General features: G+C 46.2%; 1 protein-coding gene across 5 annotated transcripts in view; it reads right to left on the bottom strand.

Moving 5' to 3' along the window:
• The window catches only part of LRP1 (LDL receptor related protein 1), a 316,344-nt gene that overhangs the window by 42,019 nt on the left and 253,773 nt on the right, over positions 1-20,552 (bottom strand). For all 5 annotated transcript variants that reach the window (XM_053370298.1, XM_053370312.1, XM_053370304.1 and 2 more), the window contains 13 exons: positions 17,323-17,515; positions 16,072-16,197; positions 14,579-14,707; positions 13,406-13,525; positions 12,378-12,491; positions 11,056-11,205; positions 10,235-10,360; positions 9,863-9,979; positions 8,597-8,725; positions 2,989-3,111; positions 2,006-2,146; positions 1,301-1,488; positions 417-600 (listed from right to left, as the gene is read on the bottom strand). In XM_053370298.1, the coding sequence (XP_053226273.1) occupies positions 417-600; positions 1,301-1,488; positions 2,006-2,146; positions 2,989-3,111; positions 8,597-8,725; positions 9,863-9,979; positions 10,235-10,360; positions 11,056-11,205; positions 12,378-12,491; positions 13,406-13,525; positions 14,579-14,707; positions 16,072-16,197; positions 17,323-17,515 (1,840 nt within the window). The remainder of the gene's footprint in view (positions 1-416; positions 601-1,300; positions 1,489-2,005; positions 2,147-2,988; positions 3,112-8,596; positions 8,726-9,862; positions 9,980-10,234; positions 10,361-11,055; positions 11,206-12,377; positions 12,492-13,405; positions 13,526-14,578; positions 14,708-16,071; positions 16,198-17,322; positions 17,516-20,552) is intronic.

The following is a 20,552-nucleotide window of genomic DNA, read 5'->3' as shown; positions in this document are numbered from 1 at the left end:
ATCGGTGTGCCCCAGTTGGTAACAGCAGTATGGGGTCAGTAGTCTTTTGCTGGAACCTCTGGGGAGCGGATGATCTAATCGCCTATGCTCCAGCAATGCAGATGCACCCACTAACAGCAGCACAAGGAAAGTGATCTTTTGTGCATCAGTATCACCAGGGAGGGGGTGCTTTCCCTTCCCTTCTCAGCTGCCCCTCAGCAATCCCAATGCAGCCAAAACAACCATCCTCGTGTTACCTAGCACAGGGGATATGTGGTCAGGGCTCCTGGGATGCACAGAGAGAGGTGAAGACTCCCATATGGTCCATGGCCATCTGGCCTGTGCTGCAAAGTTTTCACTTGCCCTAACAAATGACAGAACCCTTCTGCTTTCTGCTGATCTCTAAGAACATTCACGGCACTGAGGATCAGCTTCACCTGTGACAGCTTTGCAGCTCGTTTGGTCATCTGGCTTCAGTAGGTAGCCATCTGCGCACAAGCACTTGAAGCTACCGTGCGTGTTGATGCATATCTGGCTGCAGGGGTAGGTGGTTGTGCACTCGTCAATGTCAATGCAAGTCTTTCCATCATCCTTCAGCCGGAACCCGGGGCGACATCTGCACTGCAGGGGGCAGCAGAAAGTCATGACAGGTTTATAGGCAGTGACACCCACCTCTATTCAATGCGGGTTAAGAGGCATGCCTCCACCCATTCACACAGCCATGGGAATTGTGCTCTGACGCCCTGTTCTCAGGATGGACAGAATATAGTGCCCTGCCCTACCACAGACCTCTTTTTATAATACACATTTTGAAATAAAACCAAGGGAATGTCAGATTTATTTACTTATTTGAAGTTAAGTTTCTAGTTTTCATGTTTATAGAAAATGCAACTTAGCCATGACTCCCTTTCTCCCTCCCCTGCCTTCCTCTTTGGGCAGATGCAACTGGCATAGCAGCAAAGTTTTTTGTTCAGGTGCCAGAAAATAAACCTGGGACCTTCTATACGACAAGCAAAGGGCTGTTCCCAAGTGAACTAAGCCCTAACCCTCCAGCAAAAAATGCATACAAACCAAACAATTGACAATTTGCTGCTGTTTAATAGCAACCCCTGTAAAACCTGCCACCTCGCCCTACCTGGTGGGAGGGCTGTCCCAAACACAGCATCACCTTGTAGCCTCACCAGCTTAAGGGGGGAAACTGCCACAATAATGGTGATGGCAAAGCTGCGCTCAGTGGCTCTCCAGAAAGAGCACACTACGACAGCCTTTGGCTCAACTAAGTACGACCACCAGCGAAGGAGAATAAACTACCAGGCCCAACCTTGTAGCCTATCTTGAGGTCTTCACATTCCTGGGAGCAGCCACTTAGCTTCTTGTTGAGACACTCATTGATGAAGCAGTTCAGCTCATCAGAACCGTCGCCACAGTCATTCTGGTTGTCACAGAGCAAGTCGTTGGAGATGCACTGCCCATTACGGCACAGGAAAAAGGTGTCATTGCATTTGCTCTCTGGAATTAGACAGGGAAGACTTAGAAAGGAGATGCCAGGGATGGTCTCAAAGCAGTGAGATTCTCTCTTTCTTTCCACACCCACCCTTCCTGATGGACCAGTCATGATTCTCTCCACACAACCTAAAAGCTACCCCACCACATGTAAATGCACAGAAGAACCCTAAATGTGGCTGGTCTACTCCCTACCACAGTCCCACCTTGTGTACGGCTTTTCCACAGACACACTCAATGGGTTTCACACAGGAAAGCATGAGAAAACACAGACACACACACATGCACACACACACACTGCATGTAATATTCATATGCACAAATACAACTCAGAACAGTTTCATAATATTCATGATAAAATAACTGCAATATCAAAATATTACAATTAAGAATTCAAGTGTAGACTGCAACACATCCCATGACCAATGGAAGGTGTGGGGAGGCTGGAATTAAATGCAAAATAAAGACAACAAACCGCAAGCAGTCAGGCCTCTCCCATCTCCCTACCCATCACAGAGCCTACCAGGACTAGAGCAGCGGGGATTCTTTGGGGCTTCATCGGATTGGTCATGGCAGTCAAACTCGCCATCACATTCCCAAAGCTTGTTGCTCAGGCAGCGGCCATTGGCACAGCGGAACTCGTTGGGGCCACATGTCTGGTACTCTGAGGGGAAAGAGGGAAGGTGGGGGGGGGTGGGAAAGTCAGGCTGTGCTAAAACATGAGCCTCTTCTTACTATGTAACAAGCTCCAATGATATGAGAATCAACATGCATGTGAAGGCAAAGTAAATGGGGATACATCCTATCACTGGAGCCATCTCACCCACAGTCCAAAACAGTTTCATAAAAAAATTAGGAAATTGAAAAAAACAAAGAACCATAAAAAACCAATAAAATCCAAGCATGGAAATTATTCAGAAAAGCAACTACTAACCATCTGCCCACTCAGAAGAATCTGAGATCAAGTGATTGTCCATCAAGCTCAGAACTTATGTTAAACCTGGATGGGTCTGCAGAGGCTCAGCAGAAGCTTTCCCAGCCTTGCTACTCATATGAGTACAGATTGGTGCACCATTACAAAGTCATCAGGGATAATAGAGGCTGAAACTGGGACACACTGTCAGCCACCATGACCAAAGGACACAGTGGTGATGGGAGGGCAAACCACAGAAGGCTGGACAGTCTCTGAGAGCTGACAAATGAAAAACAACAACTGGAGACCTCAAAGAACCACTTTTTGAACCCCAGTCATTTACACTGTCCTCCCTTGCTCTCACTTCCAGCCAGCTGTGCTTGCCAGTCTGATTAGCTATGTAGCACTGGGACAACATCCATTTACTATGCGATCCCCCAACCGTATGGAATCACCCATGAGATTCCATGAAAAATAAATGTTTTCCCAGAAATATCCCCCTTACCCTGAAATATCTACTTTCAATCCAAAAACCCGAACTGGAGAATAGTTGGAGGGTTTTGCCTACTCTCTTGTTCTAGGTCTGTACTCACCACAATCTGGGGCTTCATCAGAGCCATCCGCACAGTCTTGGTCATGATCACACACAAAATGTTTGGGGATGCACTGCCGGTTGGTGCACATGAACTCCCGTTCGTCACATGTGTTGTTGTACACTGAAATCAGACATCACAACATGTGTAGTCACTTTCCCTTATTCTCTTTTGCAAGCCAGCCCCTCTTATTAAATAACCATTTGGACATTTACTAGTTTTGTAGCATGTAGAATGTACTCCTTTCAAACTTTAAAAAGCATCACACATCATTTTTAACATTTATAACATCCCTGGACATTTAACGTTCCTAACAAACAGTTACAGTCCCTCTGGGGGTTGTAAAGAAATTCTGGAAGAGGGGAAGGGGAGAATGAGGCATGACCTCTCCCAGACCTCCCTGGGAAGAATCAGGGAAGCTATAGCACCCACAGACGTTGTTTGACTCCACGACTGCCCCCTTAGAAAGCAGAATGAGGGGGACGCCGGGAGCAAATCCTCTGCCAAAGAACGGCTGCCATAACGAATGGAAAGATTCCTCCTTCAGTTTGACTAATTGCGTAAAACTAAGAATCACTCACTGGACAAGACATGTAATGCAGGCTGTGACTTAATCAGCTGTTGTGTAAGAATTGAAATTTCTAAAGGCATTTAAATGGAATTTTAACGTCTTGAGGGAAAATCCCTGCAGCAGAATGGAGGAGGAGGAGGGCTGACGGTTTAATGTTACACTGAGATTTCTGCCTTTGCTTTTTTCTGCCCTCTCCTGATTAATGAATCATAGAATCATAGAGTTGGAAGAGACCACAAGGGCCATCGAGTCCAACCCCCTGCCAAGCAGGAAACACCATCAGAGCACTCCTGACATGTGGTTGTCAAGCCTCTGCTTAAAGACCTCCAAAGAAGGAGACTCCACCACACTCCTTGGCAGCAAATTCCACTGTCGAACAGCTCTTACTGTCAGGAAGTTCTTCCTAATGTTTAGGTGGAATCTTCTTTCTTGTAGTTTGGATCCATTGCTCCGTGTCCGCTTCTCTGGAGCAGCAGAAAACAACCGTTCTCCCTCCTCTATGTGACATCCTTTTATATATTTGAACATGGCTATCATATCACCCCTTAACCTCCTCTTCTCCAGGCTAAACATGCCCAGCTCCCTTAGCCGTTCCTCATAAGGCATCGTTTCCAGGCCTTTGACCATTTTGGTTGCCCTCCTCTGGACACGTTCCAGTTTGTCAGTGTCCTTCTTGAACTGTGGTGCCCAGAACTGGACACAGTACTCCAGATGAGGTCTGACCAGAGCAGAATACAGTGGCACTATTACTTCCCTTGATCTAGATGCTATACTCCTATTGATGCAGCCCAGAATTGCATTGGCTTTTTTAGCTGCCGCGTCACACTGTTGACTCATGTCAAGTTTGTGGTCAACCAAGACTCCTAGATCCTTTTCACATGTACTGCTCTCAAGCCAGGTGTCACCCATCTTGTATTTGTGCCTCTCATTTTTTTTTGCCCAAGTGCAATACTTTACATTTCTCCCTGTTAAAATTCATCTTGTTTGTTTTGGCTCAGTTCTCTAATCTGTCAAGGTCGTTTTGAAGTGTGATCCTGTCCTCTGGGGTGTTAGCCACCCCTCCCAGTTTGGTGTCATCTGCAAATTTGATCAGGATGCCCTTGAGTCCATCATCCAAGTCGTTGATAAAGATGTTGAATAAGACCGGGCCCAAGACAGAACCCTGTGGCACCCCACTAGTCACTCTTCTCCAGGATGAAGAGGAACCATTGATGAGCACCCTTTGGGTTCGGTCAGTCAGCCAGTTACAAATCCACTGAGTGGTAGCATAGTCAAGACCGCATTTTACCAGCTTCTTTACAAGAATATCATGGGGCACCTTGTCAAATGCCTTGCTGAAATCAAGGTAGGCTACATCCACTGCGTTCCCTTCATCTACCAGGCTTGTAATTCTGTCAAAAAACGAGATCAGGTTAGTCTGACATGACTTATTTTTCAGAAATCCATGCTGACTATTGGTGATCACAGCATTCCTTTCTAGGTGCTCACAGACTGTTTGCTTAATGATCTGCTCCAGAATCTTCCCTGGTATTGATGTCAGACTGACTGGGCGGTAATTATTTGGGTCCTCTCTTTCCCCCTTTTTGAAAATAGGGACAACATTTGCCCTCCTCCAGTCTGCCGGGACTTCGCCTGTTCTCCAGGAATTCTCAAAGATGACTGCCAGTGGTTCTGAGATCACATCTGCCAGTTCTTTTAATACTCTTGGATGCAGTTCATCTGGCCCTGGAGACTTGAATACATCTAGACTAGCCAAGTATTCTTGTACTATCTCCTTAGTTATTCTGGGCTGTGTTTCCTCTGCTGTATCATTTGCTCCAAATTCTTCAGGTCGGGCATTGTTTTCTTTATCGGAGAAGACTGAGGCAAAGAAGGCATTGAGGAGTTCAGCCCTTTCTGTGTCCCCTGTTTGCATTTCACCATCTTCTCCTCTGAGTGACCCCACTGTTTCTTTGTTCTTCCTTTTGCTACGAACATACCCATAAAAGCCTTTTTTGTTGCTTTTAACCTCTCTAGCAAGCCTGAGTTCATTCTGTGCTTTAGCTTTTCTGACTTTGTGTCTACACGTGCTGGCTATTTGTTTGAATTCCTCTTTGGTGGTTTCCCCCTTTTTCCATTTTTTGTACACATCCTTTTTTAATCTTAACTCAGTTAAAAGTTCTTTAGATAGCCACCCTGGCTTCTTTAGGCACCTTCCATGTTTCCGTCTCATTGGTATTGCCTGAAGTTGTGCTTTTACTATCTCCCTCTTAACAAACTCCCAGCCATCATGAACTCCCTTTCCTTTTAGTATTACTGTCCATGGGATCTCACCCAGCACTTCCCTAAGTTTTATGAAGTTGGCTTTCTTAAAGTCAAGAAATTGAGTCCTAGTATGCTTGGCTGCTCCTTTCCGCTGTATAGTAAACTTCAGAAGAGCATGATCACTCGCGCCTAATGATCCTTCCACTTCTACCCCACTAACCAGGTCCTCAACATTGGTTAGGACCAGATCTAAAATGGCTGTTCCTCTTGTTGCTTCTCCCACTTTCTGGACAATGAAGTTGTCTGCAAGGCCAGTGAGGAATCTGTTTGACCTTATGCTCTTGGCTGAGTTTGACATCCAACAAATATCCGGGTAATTGAAGTCCCCCATTACTACTATCTCCCTTCCTTTTGCATGCTTGGCCATCTGTTCCAGGAAGGCATCATCTATGTCCTCCGTTTGGCTTGGGGATCTATAGTAAACTCCCACAATGAGGTCACTGTTATTCTTCTCTCCCTTAATTTTGACCCAAATGCTCTCACTTTGGCTTTGAGGTTCTAAATCTTGGATCTCTTCACAGGTATACACATCCCTGACATATAACGCCACTCCTCCTCCTTTCTTGTCTGGTCTGTTTCTCTGAAATAGATTGTATCCCTCCATTATTACATTCCAATCGTGGGACTTATCCCACCAGGTTTCAGTGATGCCTATTATGTCATATTTAGTTTGCTGTACCAAGAGCCCAAGCTCATCTTGTTTATTTCCCATGCTTTGTGCATTAGTGTACAGACATTGAAGTCCATTAATCATTCCCCCGTTTCTCTTATTTAAGGATTCCCCCCCCCCACTAGGTCTGCGTGCTGTTTGCTGCATTTGGTCTATGACATTTAGATGATCATCTTCATCAATTGATAGACTCCTACCTTAAGGAGCACTGTCTCCCTCCCCCACATTAGTCAGTTTAAAGCCCTCCTGGTGAGGTTTCTGAGATTTTTGGCAAAAACATTCCTCCCAACCGTTGTGAGGTGCAGCCCATCGCTTGCCAGAAGTCCATCTTCAAAAAACTGTAGTCCGTGATCTAAGAATCCAAACCGTTCCTGTTTACACCATTTGCGAAGCCAGTTGTTCACTTCCACCATTTTTCCCTCTCTCCCTGGGCCACGTCGTTCAACTGGGAGGACAGATGAGATGACAATTTGTGCATTTAATTGCTTCAATTTCCTGCCCAGAGCCTCGTAATCTCTTTTGATCTTCTGGAGGCTATTGCTTGCAGTGTCATTGGTTCCCACATGAACCAAGAGGAAGGGGTATTTGTCAGTGGGTTTTATGATTCCTTGCAGTCGTTCAGTTACATCTTGGATCTTAGCCCCGGGGAGACAGCACACTTCCCGAGACATCTTGTCAGGCCCACAGATCACTGCTTCTGTTCCCCTCAGTAGGGAATCCCCTATCACCACTACACTCCTCCTCTTCGGTCTGGTCAGGGTTCTTCCGTGAGCTGTCCGTTCCAAGGTTGCCTGCACATTCCCTGAGGACTGACTTTGCTGCTCGTCTTCATATACCTGATCGACTGTAATGAGGGAGAGATCCTCAAATGGAGTCTGCTCTTCGTCTTCCATGCTAGGGGAGAGGACCTCAAAGCGATTGTGTATTTCTAAACAATCAGAGCGAACCCTGGGCCTCCTACTTCTTTGAGTCATGTTTCTCCATATATCTGGCTCCTGTGTTGGTGAACTAGCCTCCTTTTCAGGAGAGTCCCCTGTCTCCTCCTTGGTGGAGACGGTGTGCTCTGTTGCTTCCAAGAAGAGCTCCAGCTCTCTAATTCTTTGGAGCGTAGCTACACGTTCCTCCAGTTGCTCGACTTTGTCTTTTAAGAGGGCAATCAACATGCAATTGCTGCAGGTAAAGCTGCCTGCAACCTTTGGTAAGATGGCAAACATTGCGCAGGAACCGCAGGCGACTGCAGCTGTTCCCTCACCCTCCATCTTGAGAACGTGTCGTTGGGGGTGACTACAGCGGTCCTCCATCATAAAAAGCGTAAAGACAGGACAAATAAATCCCCCCCAAAAAAACCTAGGTCTCCCCCAACAAACGTTTGAGACTAGCTCCCCTAAATCTAAAAGATGGATCCGCTGCCCTGCAAGCTCTGATAAGCTCCTCCCACAGCTAATCACCTGCCTCAACAGAAGGTAGGTAAGAGAAGAGGTAAGTGTTGGGAAGTGTGGGATTGTTTGGCTACTGAGTGAATGCTTATGTGATTTGTGATTGTGATTGTGATTGTCTCGGTACATCGTTCGGTGGTTCCTGGAGGAAGAAATGCAGGAATTGTAATTTATGACTCTTCAGACTGATAAGAATGCAGTCTGTAACTGTGGAAGGAACCCAGGCTACGAAGAGGTTGAGAGGAATGTGACGCAGCTTGGCACAGAGGCAGACATATCGAAATAGGTGATCTGGAATAGCACTGGACGCAATATTTTTGTGGGGAAGAGACAGACTGCCCGGGCAGGTGTTTCTGTGTTAAACCATCAACTATGGTTTACTGTGGCACGTGAACTGGGCCAGTGACATGCCACTAGGGAGGATTTCGTACCTACCACTGAATCCCTTTTCTCTCTCCTCCATGGTGTCTTTAACACTAACCCATATTCCCACTCAGCACCGAGGAGAGTATACTGAAGAGGAAAAGGGAAAATGCAACACAACCCAAGCCAGTCTGAGGGAACTAGTGGAATAAGTCAGCAAGAAACCATCCAACATGTGATCATGATCAGAATCTGAGCACTCACAGCAGCCAGCAGCCACACTCTCATCAGCTCCGTCGTTGCAGTCTTTGTCCCCATCGCACAGCCAGCGTTCTGGGACACACATGTAGCTGTTTGGGCACTGGAAGGAACCTGAAGCACAGGTGCTGTGACCTGGAGGAGCAGAAGCCACTGATCAAAAGGGATATGTAAAGAGACTGATGATTACTCAACAGAGTCAAAATAAGTACTCAGGTGGAAGGAGGTTGCTGCTGCTCTCAACACTACAGGCAACTGGCACCTTTTGTGAGGGTTCTGTTCCGGGGGTCCACCTGTAAAGACGAAATCATGTCAAGCCAGGAACCCCCGGGACTGCCATCCCCCACAAGGTGGAGGGCTGCTTATTTGGCTCTGGAAAGCTCCTGGAGGCATGGAGCTCTGGGAAGGAGGCATGAGGACTCTAGGATGTTCCCAGAGCCCTTGTGCCTTCTTCCCAAAGCCTGATAGGCAAGGAAAACATGCTGCGTGCATGGCTGGGAGGGAGGAAATAAATAAATGGAGAGCGGGGAATGAGGGTTCCTGGGTTCTAACTGCATTACTTCAGAAAAGCAAAGGAGAGCTGGTGTGTGTGTGCTGGGAGTGGATCATGTTGAGAGCAGTGTGTAACAGGTACAGGGAACTCGCAATGCCATCACTTACGCGATGACAGCTTTGCATGGGTGGGGGGAAATAAATAAATATAGAGCAGGGGTGGGGACCGGGGACCCAGTCCTTCCTTGTTCTGGCCTGCCAGAAAACCACCTGCCTTCCAGAGCTGGAGGGCTTTTCTTCATCAGGAACTGCTCCAGCTTGGAACAGGATGCTGGTATTCAAGCTCACACTGCTAATTTCCTCTCAGGTGACTCAATGGGTTTTTTTGTTTTTTTTTTGCTGGAGGTGGTCTCTGGAAATTATCCCACCCCCACCCTACCTCCAGGTCACATGACCTCAAAATTATTTATGCTTCCCACTGCAGTACTGAAGCTTGGTACATTTGTGCATGTTATCCCAAAGTATTTGTCCTATAATGATGCCTCCTTTGCATCACAGTCCTTCCTTCTTCTTCTTTTTCTTCTTCACTGTGATCAGGGGTGAATATGCTGATATTTGGGAGGTGAGGGGGGGTCAGTGGATAGATGGCCTTGCTTTGTGGCAAAGACCTGGATACAATGACATTTTTTTAAAAAGTCCTTCCACAATTCTATTATTAGGACCCAGAATGCGTTCCCATCTTCACTCCCTCTCCCTCCTAAAATGGAAGTGAAGGCTTACTGCAACGGTGGTCCTCGTCAGAGCCATCTCCACAATCATCCGCACCGTCACACACCCACTGCTTGGAGATGCACCGGTGATTCTTGCATTCAAACATCACTGGGACACATAACTTATCTGGGGGGAGAAACAGGCACTTCTGTAACCAAAACCTAAACCACCCTAAGGATTTGAAAAGAGTCCTAATTCCCAACCGCTTCTCCAGCATTTTTGCACAATAAATAATAATGCCATTTAAATATTAATCATTGGATCTTGCACTGAGCAAGGCATTTGGACTAGATCACTTCCACTATCCCTTCCAACTCTAAAATTCCTTGCTGCAGGAACCAGTCCTATTGCTCACAGTCACGGTGCAGATGCAACACTTACTGCAGTGTGTCTCATCCTCCCCATTTTCACAGTCGTTCTCTTTATCACAGGTCCATGTCATGGGGATGCACCTGCCACTGCGGCAGGCGAAGTAGTTGGCTGGGCACTTGGATTTTCTCACAATACCTGGGGAAGGCAGGGAAGAAGGAGAGAGAATAAATCCATCAATCAGCCAGTGATGGAAGTCACCTAGAGATACATCCCCACCACCACCATTTTAAGGGTTTTAATTTAAAAGCAAGAAATTACAAAACACGCAGTAACCAGTGATTCTTGAACATTTCACCTTACAAGCAGGAGATTCAACAACAGTAAATATTGCAGTTCCACAGCCGTTCCTTGGTTTATTTTTATTTTCCTCCTTCTCCTGCCCGTTAATAGTGTGATAGCTCAGTCAGTAGAGCTATGAGACTCTTAATCTCAGGTTTTTGGGCTGGAGCCCCATGTTGGGAAAAAGATTCCTGCACTGCAGGGGGTTGGACTAGATGATCCTCATGGTCCCTTCCAACTCTACAATTCTGTGATTTGATGAAAGCAAATACTGAGCTGATATGGAAGAAGGTAGTCCTCCTTTTCTTCTTGAAATGGGGGGTGAGGAACATCACAGTGTTTGGAAGGTACTGCTTAGTTTGGATTTCCTCATTTTATCTGGTTTCCCTGGAAGGAAGGTGTATAAAGGCCAGAAGATGCCAACCAGGGGAGGATTTCTCCTTCAGCTTAAAACCAAGGCTTCCATCCCTCTCCAAGTCGAAGTGTCCCCTCTGTCCCACCAAGGCCCAACGCCTGCCAGACCAAGGGCTAGTCTCAGACATTCAGCTCACCTGGGCAGTTCTGCTCATCTGAGTAGTCTCCACAGTCATTGCTGCCATCACACAACCAGGATGGAACATAGCACATGGATGTGTGCTCACACTTCTGAAAGGCGGTACTTTTTACTCCCAGTTTGAAAAAGCTGCTGCAGTCTGTGGCGGCTATTAAGAGATGAAACAAATCGTGCAGTCATGTAAACTGTGTGTGAATCATGATAGAATGGCACTTATTTTGTGTAAACCATTCAAACAGCAGGTGTGCCAAATTTTAGGGCTGCAAAAGAGTGTTTCCCAGTCTTTTGATAGCTGGGGCTGCAGTCTTTAATTTTTTTGACATACTCTACTCAAAAAGATGTACACATGCACATGCATATTTTTTTCTCACTCAACTGCCAGAACAACGAAAAGAGGAGTGGCTGGCCCAGTGAATACTGTCTCCCAGTATACCACCTCTCCTTGCCCCACCCCCTGGCCCTAGGATTCTTCATAAGGAAGCTATGCCTAGAGGAAGAACTGTGAGGGGAGAGACTTCATCAGGAAAGGCCTCCTTCCATCTGCCTTGCTCCACCCTCCAGTCTCTGCTTCTCATTTTGTATTGTATTATGTTGTGCACTGTGGTTTGCTGTTGATTGGAGTTTAGAAATTAGTTATTGTAACTGTTGAGTGGATTTGTTTAATTTTGAAATGCTGATATTTAATATTATTCTATATTGTTTTAATGAATGTTGAATGTTATTTTATTTGTATACTGTATATTGTATTATGCATATTGTCTTATTTATATGATGTTAGCCGCTCTGAGCCTGGCTTTGGCTGGGGAGAGCGGGATACAAACAAACAAACAAACAAACAAATAAATAATAATAATTATTATTATTACTATTATTTTCATCTGGCCAGGATGCTGCAGCAGGAAGATTCCTGCACTGAGCAGGAGCCAGGATTAGATCACCTCTAAGTTCCTTTGAACTATAACATTCTATGATTCCATGGCTGCCCTTTTCCAACAGAGCTGCATGATTTCTTCCTCCCATCTTCACCTGCTTTGCACACACACAGAGATATACAGTTCTTCATCCAACTTCTTTCAGGACTGCCACAAAGCACTCAGCTAAATGCCTGCCATGGATGAGCTGCCAAGAGCAGACATATCAGCTGATGTTCAAAGGGGAAAGGGCTGGGAAGCGACAGGGGCTCTCTTTCTTGAGGGAAGAGCAGAATGGATTGGCCCTGGCCAACTGAAAACAGCTGATATGCGAGAGAGAAGTGTGGGGTGGGGAAAACCTGTAGAAAAGTGTGTGCCACAGCATTCCACATGCCCGCGTAACACTCACAGCAGTTCATCTCGTCTGAAGCATCCTCACAGTCTATTTGATGGTTGCAGCGGCTCGAGTTACTGATGCAGGTCCCGTCCCGGCAACGAAACTCTGTGGCAGCACAGCTAGTCTCTGAAATGAATGGGTAGCATGTTATCATCGCCATCATCACATCCATTTTGTATGCCAATCTGGTGCCACTGAGTTCAGACCAGCATACAAGGCCCCACAACAACCCTGTGAGGGAGGCTTGGCTCACAGACTTGATGGACCCAGGTGGCCGAATGTGGATTTCTAACTCTCGTCTAATTCCAACACTCTAGCCACCAATATGCTGGCAACAGGATTAGGAACTTTAGAGAGCTGAATAATGTCCTCTGAGGACAGGGCTTAGCTTGTCAAGCTAAACCACTGTTTCCCTGTGCATGAATCAGGATGAAGACAACCAACAATGGATGAGCACTCTCCGTGGTTAAGTCTTATGTCTGCTGGATGCTCTGCTTTAAGCATTAAGTATTAGGTAACACAATGTAACGAGGGATGCGGGTGGCGCTGTGGGTGAAACCTCAGTGCCTAGGACTTGCCGATCGCATGGTCGGCGGTTCGAATCCCCGCGGCGGGGTGAGCTCCTATCTTTCGGTCCCAGCTCCTGCCCACCTAGCAGTTCGAAAGCACCCCTAAGTGCAAGTAGATAAATAGGTACAGCTTTATAGCGGGAAGGTAAACGGCGTTTCCATGTGCTGCGCTGGTGCTGGCTCACCAGAGCAGCTTCGTCACGCTGGCCACGTGACCCGGAAGTGTCTCCGGACAGCGCTGGCCCCCGGCCTCTTAAGTGAGATGAGCGCACAACCCTAGAGTTGGACACGACTGGCCCGTACGGGCAGGGGTACCTTTACCTTTAACACAATGTAACAGGGAAGCCAAACTGCAGCTCCGTAAGGCTAGTGCAAACAAATGCTTAGTAGAGCAGGGGAACATAATGAAACCTTTTCCTCGCCCCTTAACCTTGACAGCTAGCAGGGGTAGCCCTCCTGAACAGCACTTACTGTTGCAAGGCACTTCATCTGAGTTGTCCCCACAGTCGTCCCTCCCATTGCACCAGTCTCTGCTGTGCACACAACGCTTGTTGGTGCAGTGCAGGTAGCCCTTCTTACATTTGCGGTTGTCTGCAACATAAAACATATCAGTGAGTGAGTGAGTATGTGTGCAAAAGGACCACACACAGAGAGAATGAATGAATGCATGAATGGATGGATGCATGGAATTCAACCTAGCAGAGTCCCACTGAGAAGGCTTATGTAGATTTCAGCCACATTAAAGTTTCTTAAAACAGAATCTAAACATGTCCCTGCACCAAGTGTTTTCTGCACAATGGAAATATCTGGGTGTAGAGTGGCAAAGAGGGCCCTTCTCCCACCTGCTCAGCACAATGTGGGCTGTGGCAAAGAGAAGTAGATTATAAGGCAGGACTTTTTGTATCCTTCATCTGCTGGAACTCACAATTCATTTAGGTCCAGCGGTAGAAGTCTTCACCTGAACACCAACTGCTAGAGGGAGGGCTATTACCTGCTCAAGCCCTGTCTGTGAGCTTCCCAATGTGGCCAATGTGCTGGCCAATGCGGAAAGCACAGGCATTTGGTTTGATCCAGCAGAGCTTTAGCGGCCCCATTCTCACAACACAGGGGTGATAATGAATATGTCCCCCTAAGATGCTACTTTGCAAATAGAGACCACTAATGCTATAAAAAAGAGCAAAAACCATTTGTGTGGGAAATTTTACTTGACTGACATATCTATCAGTCAGAGAGCGAGAGAAAGCTGTAGTTTACAGAGAGTAATGCAAAGGACCTTTGCATTACTCTCTGTAAACTACAGAGAGTAGTAGTTCTTCTTTATTAATTTTGTATACTGCCCTTCATCCATAGAGCTCAGGGTGGATCACAACAGCTGTGTGTAGAGCTTTAGACCTTAAGAACTCTGCTTTCTCCCAAGGATACAAGAAGGGCAGCACTCCAGCCAACCCAATCCACTTCTCTCATGTTAACCATGGGATGAATTCTTTCCCCTCAAATGGTCAGAGGAAAAAGGAAAAGTGGCACCTAGCCCCTTGGTGCAAGCCACATTATTAGCCCCTATGGGTGCAAGGGGAAGCATCCAATTTATCCATAGGCAGAGGGAGGAAAGAAGCAAAGCAGAAGGAGCACAGGAAGGAGCCTTACTGCAGTAGGACTGCTTCTCATCCGACTTGTCCTTGCAGTGGGCCACGCCGTCACAGGTGTGGCTGAAATCAATGCAGTCACCATTTCCACACTCAAACTCATTGAGCACGTTACAGGTGGAGTTGGGCGCTAAGGAAGGGAGAACAGGGATGAGTTCAGCAAAATGAGCCCAGCATTTCATTTCACGGGAGACTGTTTCAGATGTGTCTCTTGTTCACAACCACCTGTACACTTGCACCTGACATCTGGGAGGGGGGAATTCTAGAACTGGCACCAGCAAGTGAAAGGCACCTTCAGAAGAGTGGGGGTGGGGATGGAGGGTGGGGTGAGGGTTATCAGGTCAAAGTAATATTCTGCTTTAATGGGAATATAATTAATTAGTTGATTAATTAATTGAGGTATTTATATACCATTTAAAAACCTAAGCTTCTAAGCAGTACTGGCATATGAACAAAAGTCATCACAGAATATTTATATGTATTCACTATGACCCTCTACACAAGTCACATTTATGATGTGCTCATGTCCTGCTTATGCTCTCCCCATGGTGTCTGGCTGGCCACTGTGAGACGCTGAACTAGAGAGGTCTAATCCAGCAGGGCTCTTCTTTGTGTTCTTATGACGAGGAACTTGTGGCATCAAGAGCACTGAGAGATTCATGCATTCCAAATAAACTTCTAAAAAGGGGGCCATATTCACAGCTGTGTTTTACTTAGAATCATAGAACTGTAGAGTTGGAAGGGACCACAAGGGTCATCTAACCTCCTGCAATACAGGAATCTTTTGTCCAACATGAGGCTCATGATCCTGACATTAAGAGTCTCATGCGCTACCAACTGAGCTATCCAGCAGCTGTTATTGGTGGATGGCCAGTCTTCTGCCAGAAGTGAAGCCTGAAGTTGATATTGTTTTCTGTGCCTTTCTGCATTCCACTCTAATTTCTTTTGCACATAAATGAGTTCATATTAATTATTTAATTGCCAGATCAAACACTCTTATTTTGGTCTGCACAAAATACTGAAGCTGTTGCCCTGCTTATATTCTGGAACTGCTGTAATCCCACAAACACAGCTACATATTACACGCATTTCCAGACAAAGGATGTTTCATGCAATACTACAGACCTGGGGCCCATGAGACCTGCCAGACTGGTAGATTAGTGGGTGGCAGAGCCTGTGAGAGGCTGTTGCAGAAATTCTGCATAATTCTGCAACCCATGGGTTTGCATGTGTGTAGAAATTGCTTTGTTCATTTCTGCTAAGGTGTACAACTACCAATCCTGTAAAATATCAACATGTAATTCCATGGTCAAAATAGAGGAGATGATCCAGATCTGGAAATATAACAAACAACCCCTCCCTTTTCCTCCAGCCTGTGCACAGCACTCAAGTTTTTGCCCTACCATGCCCCTTAGCATGGATGTATCTCGTGGAAACAGACACAACCATATGACCTTCATATGCCCCATACAAGTGCTTCATATGGGTGCTCACCTTTGCAAGTAAGATCTTCCTGAAGGATCTTGTCACCACGACAAGAACAGGAGATTTCACCCTTGGCTGAGAGAAGGCATAGGTCCTGGCAACCACCATTGTTTGCTCTGCACAGAGAGAGCTCACCTGGGAAGAAGAGTCAGAATGGAAGAGAAACAGCTACAGCAAAATCAGAGTTGGGAGAATATGGGTTGAACAGTCTGGTCTGAGAGGCACAAAGGAAGTTCTACAGCCCAACCCTGTGTATATTTACTTGGAAGCATGCCCAGCTAAGTTCTCTGGAACTTACTCCCAAGTAAACATGCAGAGAACTGTGCCCAAAGTCTGACCACCACCTCTCTGTTCTTATGCTGCAGCCTCACACCAATTGGCAACCTTCTTGAATGATGAGCTCAAGGCTGAAAGCTCTAACCATCACATAGACACAATGTGTTGGAACTGAACCCTGGTGCTGTCATACAGCAGCCACAGGTCGCTCCAGACTAGGTCACCCTCCTCCCTCTACTCTGCAGCTGGGCGCATGGGAACACTTGCTTTTGCAGAACAAAATTAACCTGTGTGAGTCACTAGCATAAAAAGGATTAAACTCATGCGAAAAGAGACGTAACCATGTATATTATTTATGGTAGCTCAGAATGCTGTGTTGGGCTAGGTGGATATTTATTTGCACAGTTTGCATCCCAGTGGACACCTGTCTGTGCGCTCCCTCGCTCCCTCCCTCCCTCTTGGGTGTGCGTAGCTGAGCCAAAGAAACGGCAATCTATCATATAGCCTAAGGCAGTGATGGCCAAATTTGGCCCTCTAGCTGTTTTAGAACTACAACTCCCATCATCCCTAGCTAACAGGACCAGTGGTCAAGGATGATGGGAATTGTAGTCCTAAAACAGCTGGAGGGCCAAGTTTGGCCATCACTGACCTAAGGGATGCAATATGCTCCACTTGCCAAAATGGAACAAATCTCCATCAGAGAAAGAACATGGGTTGCACCAGCACTGTGGATGCACAACAGAGCAAGCTATGTGGGTAGGTGCAGGTGGCTCTAAGAGTTCTGCTGAGGGCCAGAGAGAAAGAAAGGGCCACTTCTCCTTCCGAATCACTGAGGAAGGTGACAATTTGAGAGCCTACAAGGATCACAGGAGAACTGGAGGGTAAACGAAGAGAGGAGCACCATTCTACCCATCTTGTGTTTTCCAAAGGGGTCACTCTCCAACTGCGCCACCCCCCCCCCAAGAGGCAAGGTGTTTTCCTTACAGCTGTTAGTGTCATTGGCCACAGCAATGATGCCCATGGGTTGCTGGGGGATGTCAATGCGCAGGTGCTTCATGTCGGAGCCCACGTATTTGTTGGCACGCTGCACAGCACGACGCACCCAGTCTGTCCAGAAGATGTAGTCACCATAGACGGCCAGGCCAAAGGGGTGCACTGGTTCTGCCTTCAATATCACCTGTTGGGGATCGCCACAATGTTAGTGGGGAGGAGAGAGACAATGGCCACGGCTACTGACCAAGCGCATACATCAGTGGTAGCTTCACATGCACCTCTCAGCACGGGACTAACTAGTGTATTCATATGCTATCATATCATTATCAGCTGTAACCAACTTGCTTTAGTGTGGTTTGTGCACTGCGACTCCTTGTCCAAGCAACTACTTCTAATTTTCCTTTATCCTTCCTTTCCAGTTGTTCTTGAGGACAGGGAACTACAGTAAGCCTGCAACATACACACATTTAACTTGTGCGCATTCAGCTTTAGGCAAGTCATGTATATCTATCTATATCTATATCTATCTATCTATCTATCTATCTATCTATCTATCTATCTATCATCTATCTATCTATATCTCTATATCTATGGAGAAAAGGGGTTCTGGGGAAAATGACTTTGGCAATCCCACAGGCCACTGCCTGTATGTGATTTTGGCTTTAGGCGTGATCCCTGGAACTTAACTACCACATAAATGGGGGGGGGCGTGTTCTCTAAAATGATGCAGCTAAAGCAAATGGATTATGAGCCTGCCCCAAAATGCTAGACCCAGGGTCTGGTCTGAAGGCACAGAAGGCCACCACCTTGCTGAAGCTAAGTAGGTCTGGGTAGGGTCAATTTCTGGATGGGAGACTGCCTGGGAACTACACATATGCTGTCTGGGGCTCCATGATAAGGGAAAGGTGGGACTTAAGTGCAAAAAGTAAATATAAAAATAAGTTATGCGTCAACATACATACAAGTGCTTTGAAGATTTTAGGCTTTTTATGAAACAACAACTTAGAACGGCCCTAACCAAGACAGTGAGACCCTTCAGTCACAAATTTCTATGCAAGTAGACAGATTTAAAGGGAAAGGGAAAGGTACCCCTGCCCGTACGGGCCAGTCGTGTCCAACTCTAGGGTTGCGTGCTCATCTCGCTCTAGAGGCCGTGAGCCGGCGCCGTCCGAAGACACTTCCAGGTCACGTGGCCAGTGTGACGAAGCTGCAGCTGGCGAGCCAGCACCAGCGCAGCACACGGAAACGCCGTTTACCTTCCTGCTATAAAGCGGTACCTATTTATCTACTTGCACTTAAGAGTGCTTTCGAACTGCTAGGTGGGCAGGAGCTGGGACCGAACGACGGGAGCTCACCCCGCCGTGGGGATTCGAACCGCCGACCATACAATCGGCAACTCCTAGGCACTGAAATTTTACCCACAGCGCCACCTGCGTCCCCAGAATTAATTAGTCCCAATTCCTTCCTTCCTTTCTAATCTGTTCCTATTGCAAGATGAGCCATACTGGCAAGATGCCCAGTTTACTGAGTGGTAAAATGTGTCTCATGGTAGGTTACCACTTGGTAAAGAGCCAGTGATCTATCGGTCAGAGCACTGGATAAGGACAGCGGGGGGGGGGGGGGAGAGCCTGTGTCCAAATCCCCTGTCACAATTAAGTTAACTTAGTTAACACATTTGGATCTCATATTTTATGGTAGAAACCCTCCTGAGGCAGCCAACAAAAGTCATTAAAATACACATATAAACATGAAACTGAGTGTTAAACCATCAGCTGAACACCAAGCTGGTGGGAGGTGGGAAGTCTTTAAAATGTGCTCTAAAGGCAGCCCTGTATAGGGAAGCTTTTTAATGTGTCATGTTTTATTATGTTTTATATATGTTGCAAGCTGCCCAGAGTGGCTGGGGCAACCCAGTTGGATGGACGGGGTGCAAATAATAAAATTCCTGTTAATAATAACAATAAGTAATAATAATAATAATAATAATAATAATAATAATTATTATTATTATTATTATTATTATTATTATTATTACTATTACTACCACCATCAACAAGGAGCCATATGCACTGCCTAAGGGAGTTCCAAAGATGTGGGGTCCCCACTGAAGAGGCTCTGTCCCTAGTACCTGCCAACCAGACATTGTTAAAGGTGGATGCCTCAAGTCTCATGCAGGTTCATATGGGTACAGGCAGATGTAACCTGGTCTCAAACAATATGTGTCTTTAAATCCCAAAACCAACACTTAAAATTGAGCCTGGGAATGAATAAACAATTAATGTAACTGGTACACAACTGGTATCACATGATCTAAAGCTTGAACCTACTTGGGTAACCTTGGCCCAATCACTCTCTTCCAAGGTAATCTACCTCATATGGTTGCTGTTAGGGGGGGAAATGGGACGTGGGGGGAGGAGAATCATATACAATGCTTTGAGCTCTTTGGGAAAAACGTAGGCTATTCAGTGTAATAAAATATATACATGGTCCTTAGTATTTGCCCTGAGCCTGATACACACACTATTAATTCTGTCAGCAAGATGATATCCAGACATTAAAACAATGATGGCCAAGGATCAAAACCTGAGAGCAGCTTGTAGACCATGCTAGCCATGCAGAAGGAAAGACAAAAGACCATGTTCTTAGGCTCCACATACGACTGCACTGACTCTCTGGAAGTTTGTCCATTATTCGTGATGTGCATATTTCACAAAACAAAACACTCCATTATTGAGGTAGCAAATACACAAGTGCTCTGTTTTACTACCACTCAAAGCTCTGTTTTATGGACTGGAAACAATCAGTAGTTTATAACAGAATTGCAAGTGCTTTGAAAGAGGCATCTATTCCCATAGCGTGCATCAGCGTTCACAACCTGGTTTCCTTGTGATGGCTTGGACTACAAGTCCCATCAAACCCACCCAGCATGGTTGTGCTAGCTTGGGCTGATGGGAGTTGTAGTCCAAACCTGCTGGATGGCACCAGGCTGAGAAAGGCTTGTGTACATATACATTTGTTTCTCCCATGGCTGCCTTTCATTAAACCGATTTAGCAGGTTTTTTAAAGCAATGCAGAAACCTACACCACTTTTTTAACTAGACGCAAAAGTGAGATGTGAGTAGTGATTCTTCTTTCAGTCTGTCTTCTACTTCTTAAAAAACCACAAAAACAACTGTCTCCAGTTACTGGACAAGAAGTGGGGGGGGGGTGCCCTCCGTGGA

This window comes from Podarcis raffonei, chromosome 2 (genome assembly GCF_027172205.1).
Source record: "Podarcis raffonei isolate rPodRaf1 chromosome 2, rPodRaf1.pri, whole genome shotgun sequence".
NCBI lineage: Eukaryota > Metazoa > Chordata > Lepidosauria > Squamata > Lacertidae > Podarcis > Podarcis raffonei.
This window is presented reverse-complemented; position numbering and strand designations above follow the sequence as displayed.